The sequence below is a fragment of the Emys orbicularis genome, chromosome 4 (assembly GCF_028017835.1).
Source record: "Emys orbicularis isolate rEmyOrb1 chromosome 4, rEmyOrb1.hap1, whole genome shotgun sequence".
NCBI lineage: Eukaryota > Metazoa > Chordata > Testudines > Emydidae > Emys > Emys orbicularis.
Window position 1 is genome coordinate 31,872,253 of NC_088686.1, and position 6,000 is coordinate 31,878,252.

The 6,000-nt window shown below is 41.4% G+C and overlaps 1 protein-coding gene across 1 annotated transcript in view; it reads left to right on the forward strand.

Annotated features, from left to right (window-relative positions):
- FBLN5 (fibulin 5) overlaps positions 1 to 5,685 on the forward strand; it is a 59,938-nt gene extending 54,253 nt beyond the window's left edge. Inside the window, exons 10-11 of the mRNA XM_065403655.1 lie at positions 1,893 to 2,088; positions 5,524 to 5,685. Of these exons, the coding sequence (XP_065259727.1) occupies positions 1,893 to 2,088; positions 5,524 to 5,685 (358 nt within the window). The remainder of the gene's footprint in view (positions 1 to 1,892; positions 2,089 to 5,523) is intronic.
- The last annotated feature ends 315 nt before the right edge of the window (positions 5,686 to 6,000 follow it).

The window sequence follows — 6,000 nt, forward strand, 5'->3', positions numbered from 1 at the left end:
CAGTTGTGTGGGAAGTTAAGCTGGAAAAGCCCTCACCAAAATGAGTGCAGCAGAGAAGACCATAATGGTTATAATGCAACAAAAGAAAGTTAGTTATTCCATTGTCACCTGCCTTTAATCATACTTGATCAAACACAATCTATTTGTTAATAATAGTACTTCCTTACCTACCTAATCCAGGGGGTTGTGAGGATTAACTAGTTAATGTTTGTACAGTGCTTTGAAAGCATAACACACTGTACTATAGAGGAGTGGCAACTCCGCTAGAGTTAAGATTGAGTCACTTACCATTTAAAAGATGACTCTTCTAAGAGTTGTAAAATCCACATGCTGACTGACATTGTCTTGAAATGTGCTTTGCTTCATGGGGGTCCTAGGTACTGTTAGTGGTCCACAGGTGCGGTCCTTTGAGCATGGTGTTCCCAAGATACAATCCCCCTGCTAAAAGCCCCAGCATCTTACAAAATCACATGGTTCTTCTAACGTTTTTTTGCACACACTTGGGAGTCAAATTATGGCTGAAATTCTCCCCAGTCTTATCTCAGTCACTTGGGATTTATTTCAATCAGCGTATGGCACCTGCAGCCCCCTTGCCAAGTTACTCAATATTAAGCTTAAAACTCCAGATGGTATGTCAGTAGCTGAAGCCAAAGAGAACAAAAGACGTGCAACAAGACTAGGGCTCTGTTAACATCCAAAGGGTTTCCAGCCAATCTATTATCACCAGTTATAGTAACTGGGTGGCTCGAGGTGACATGCTCTGGTTGCTGAACCTGAGCAACACTGATGTACTGAGAGTCTGAGCACTTTCAGCAAATGTGGCTTGTGCACGTTTCTTGCTCTTTGCCTGCATTCTGCACGGGCTTCTTTTGGGAGTTTTGCCCCAAGATCAAAATTCTGGTTTTAAGAGCCATATTTTAAAGTGCTCTAAAATCTATATGCAGACTCTGATTTTACTTTAGAAGTACTGTCAGGGAAATTAGCATTACTTAAATAGAGGGAAGATGAGAGATTCTAGGAAGCAGTTAGGGTAATGTCATCAGCCTGAACAATGGGACTTAGTGTGATCAAAGGAAAGCAAGTTGCTGGGTCTTTTAATATTCACAGAGTTTAAGGCCAGCAGGGACCATTAGAACATAACATTGATAACAAAATTTACCTTTATTGGCCGTCAGTGCAAGACATCTCTTTGGTCAAGTATTTGCTCAAGTTCGGACCATCCATGGGGTGTTTATGGATTATGGTTGGTGTGTGTAATAAAGAGAGGGGGCTATTTAGATCATCATTGTGGACTGTCTGATTTAATTAGAGATGTGCCTGAACCAAAACTCCAGACCCAGGCTTTGGAAGAATTGGACTTTGTGGCTCTGGCCAGTCTTTAGATTTATTTTCTGGCTGTATTTAATCTATGGCGTGTACCCGAAAGGTGTTGGACACACAACCTGTCAAAAAAAAGTAATGTAATTATTTACATAGCCCCATTGATGTTCATGGTTCTGCACCGTAAGTGAGCTGGGCCAATAATTAACAGGTCCCTACCCTGAAGAGTTTATAGGCTAAATTCCTACCAGGACAATGATGCATTGGGAGGCCACAGCTGCAGAGCTGCCAGAAAAGAAAATCCAAATTCTTGAGTGATCAAAGGAGACAAAAGTTGCAGTATGAAGAGCAGTTTTGGCAGAGCCCAGAGAGGAAGATAAAGGCAGAGATATAGGCAGGATGGGGGTGGAACCATGGAGAGCTCTGAATGTAAGCAAAGGAAATGAAAGTTACATTGGTTCTTTAAGCCAGTTAAGTTTTGTACTCCATTATTTTTTGCTTTCATAGCAACAGGTAGTGAATTAGGTGTTGCAGAATTGGCTCAATACTGATGATAATTTTGTCCACATTAGTCGCTGTATGTGTCCAGCTGAAAACCCCGGTTGCAGAGATCAACCATTCACCATCCTATATAGAGACATGGACATCATGTCAGGACGGTCCGTGCCTTCTGACATCTTCCAAATGCAAGCAACAACTCGCTTCCCTGGTGCCTATTACATCTTCCAAATCAAATCAGGGAACGAGGGCAGAGAATTCTACATGCGGGTGAGTAAGTCTGTATAGAGTCCTACCAGTATCTTATAGTTTGCCACATCCTTCTCTGACAGCTGTACTATGTTTTTAATGACAGGTTTCAGAGTAGCAGCCGTGTTAGTCTGTATCCGCAAAAATAACAGGAGTACTTGTGGCACCTTAGAGACTAACAAATTTATTAGAGCATAAGCTTTCGTGGGCTACAACCCACTTCTTCGGATGCAGTGGGTTGTAGCCCACGAAAGCTTATGCTCTAATAAATTTGTTAGTCTCTAAGGTGCCACAAGTACTCCTGTTATTTTTATGTTTTTAATGTATACTATTTAAAATTTCAGCACAAGATCTCTCATAGGGGCAGATGTGTGTCTGTCATACTACATCCATAGCTATGCAGTGTAATGTACTGGTCCATAATCACAGCGGGCTGCTCAAACCCTGAAAGGCTGTGGATGCTGGTTCTGCAGGAAGGTGACATATCCTAGGGAAAGATACTCTATAATGGCAGTGTAGGGAATTCACCAGACTGGCCCAGCATGCCCCACTTGTGCTATTCCATACATGGCAATACGGCTCAGTGAGATCTGTGACCTCACGTCTTGAAATAGCTGAGGAGGGAGGCTGGTTTAAAATGTTGTTGGGTTTTTTTTAACTGAAAAACTGAGTTTTCTATTAAAAGAAAGTTTTGCAGAGAGTGTCTGTTTTCTTCAAGACTTCTCGATTTTTCATCAGGAAACTGAAAATCCAAACCCCAAAATGTTCAGTCAAAACACAAACATTTTTGTGGGGGGAGGGATAGCTCAGTGGTTTGAGCATTGGCCTGCTAAACCCAGGGTTGTGAGTTCAATCCTTGAGGGGGCCACTTAGGGATCTGGGGCAAAATCAGTACTTGGTCCTGCTAGTGAAGGCAGGGGGCTGGACTCAATGACCTTTCAAGGTCCCTTCCAGTTCTAGGAGATGGGATATCTCCATTAATTTAATTTAAATTTGGCTAAAAACTGAAAAAATTTGCAGGGTTTTGGATTTTTAATAAAAAGTCCAAATTTTCCACAAAATTTGCAGCTGACCTCTCTTCCCCCCCCCCTTTCCATTGGATAGTTATTGGACAGCTGACATTCTTAGAACAAGGAGCATCATGCTTGGCGGGACTCAGAAGCTTGGATAGTAACCACAAGTAGAATCTGACCCTGATAGTCAAATCAAGTGCCATTCATTGGAATACATGTAATGACACTTTCAGCACATCATAGGAAATTATATTAGAACAGATTCTGGCATTTCCCAATTCACATTCTTCATGGTAGCGTCGGATTCCGAACTTTAAAATGGTATCAGCTTTGTCTTAAGGTTCCAGGCAGTTCCAGAGATAATCATTTCCATCCTGTTAGCAGCATTTTGCTGTTGCAAAGTTTTACTGGCCCAGATTTTTTCACCTATCTGGACTGATCAGTCAGTTGTCTGGGGTTCGCAGACAAATTCCGTTGTTCAAATCTGATTCCTTTCTTTCATTTATCCCAGAAAGTACCCAAGGCCTTTCTTTTATTGGACATGTTGCACTTTTCCTTTAACTGGTAACAGAATATTCCCAGAGTGTCTAGGTTATAACCAGCAGGTGGTGCCTTTTCCTTTGTTTTGGAAAAAAATAAAAACGAGAGGTTATAGATGTGGGGGATGAGGGTGGGGTGGGCAGATACTGCTGTATTGTTAAAAGTGCCATCAGTCAGGTGGGTTGTTAAACTTAAGCCCGTGCTGCCCATCTCTGGTACTTTTTCAAAACCTAGCAGGAGCTAACCAAAGTGCTCTGGCTAACATTATGTCTCTCAGTAAAACAGGTCCCAGGCTGTGTGTGTGATGATCTGCTGAATGGGGATTTGCTGCTCTATTTAGCAACACAGGACCAGATTTTCAAGTGCTGAGAACCAACCATTCTGGCTAGATTATCAAGCATTCACCCCCCATTTAGGTACCTAAACGAGAGCCAGATTTTCAGAAGTGCTTGAGGGATGAGTTTATTATGAGTGCTGAGCACATCTGAAAATCTGACCCACAATCCCAGCATTGCTTTCACCTTTGTGTATAATACATTTAAAGGAGTCTCTCAAAAGGGTCTGATTTTGCAACACATATTTATGCAAATGAAAAACCAACCCTCTTTCCACTGAAACTGGAAAAATATTCATGAACAGTTTTCTAGACATATGAAGTTTTTGTAATATATTATTTTAAAATAAAGGCTAAATTTTGGAACTTAAAACCACTCCACAGTGTCTCTTTAAATGGATAAAAAATTTTCTGCATCAAACCAAAATAAACTTCATGAAGCTTAAGAACTACTGGAAACAGGAAAAGAATACCTGGCCCAACATGCCAGCACCTCTTGAATCTATGTTCTTGCTTTTTCCTCCAGATGATAACGATGGATTTATATGAACAATAACAACTTTCATCTGCAAGGATCCCCACATGCTTTACAAACTGATAAAACTGTACAAAGTGACACTTCCTATACCATTGAAATGCAGCCATCTCTGGGGTGAAGTGCAGTAGCTCTCAACAGTGCATGTAAATACACAACAGTTCAACACAGGAAATGCAAAGCACCTTTTCTAATTGAAAGTGGACTGTAGGAGATATTTAGGCAGGCAGAATGTAATTGTCTGTTTAAGAATTTACAGTGAGTGACATGGGTCTTTAATTACCTCTGTTTTATACATCAGTCAAAATACAGCAACCACAGCAGCACAGTGTCCTCTACCACTATGCTAGAGCATTGCTTCAGTAATGACAGGGCACGTCTACACAGCAAATGAAGGGTGATTAAAGCTAGTGTAAATCTAGCTAACGTGTAACTATGAGAGAGGAGACAAGGCAGCACAGACTTCATCACAGGTTAGCAACCCAAATATGTGCCCACGGTCCCCAATGGCTTGTACATGGGCTTGTACTAGCCCCACTGAAGCCCAGGCTGCCACATCTTCACTACTATTGTTACCCATATTAGCTAAATTAAAGTTAGCACAGGTATGCCTATCCGCACTATGATCACACCTCCATTGCTCTGTACATACCTTTAGAGAAAATAGTGAGACCTATTGAATCACCAGTACCTGGGTTTCCTCTGGAGGTGTCTCACCCATGTACTCACCAAGTCAATGAGGTACAATATATAGGGCACTAAACTAGGGGTCAGGAAACCTGGCTTTAATTCCCAGCTGTACCATTGACTTACTGCCTGACCTTTGTTCACTTAACTACTCTGTGCCCAAATCTTTCCATCTATCAAAGAGGAATAATGACACTTGCCCACCTCAGCAAAATGGATGGAAGGGCTAAGGAAGCATCGTTTTGAGATGTTAGACTCTCAAACATTAAGTGGTATACTCTAAGATCATAAACTTCATGTATCATCTTTGGAAATCTCACCTGCTTCTCTCTCTGTTTTGCACACAGCAAACGGGACCTATCAGTGCAACTCTAGTGATGACCCGTCCTGTGAAAGGGCCACGTACCATTCAATTGGACTTGGAAATGATCACAGTCAACACTGTCATCAACTTCAGAGGGAGCTCTGTCATCCGGCTGAGGATATACGTATCACAGTACCCGTTCTAAACCTTCAGTACATTCCCTTTAAACATTAAAAGCAACAACAAAAAGACATTATCCCCTTTCTGCAGATCTTTTCCCTCAAAAAAATATAGCAGCTCAAAACCTAACCAGTGTTGCCACAGACACAACGGCCTACGCCATCTGATGAGAGAAGCCTCTTCATGTACAATCCTTTCCAGGATGCAGACATCTGAACATGTATTGTCAGCAGATCCCGTATGATTTTATATGTGATTATATGTTTTAAGAACCTTTTTTTTTCTTGTTGTTGATTTTAAAAACTTTTCTAGGGTGTGATTTTATGCTCCAAAGACTGTG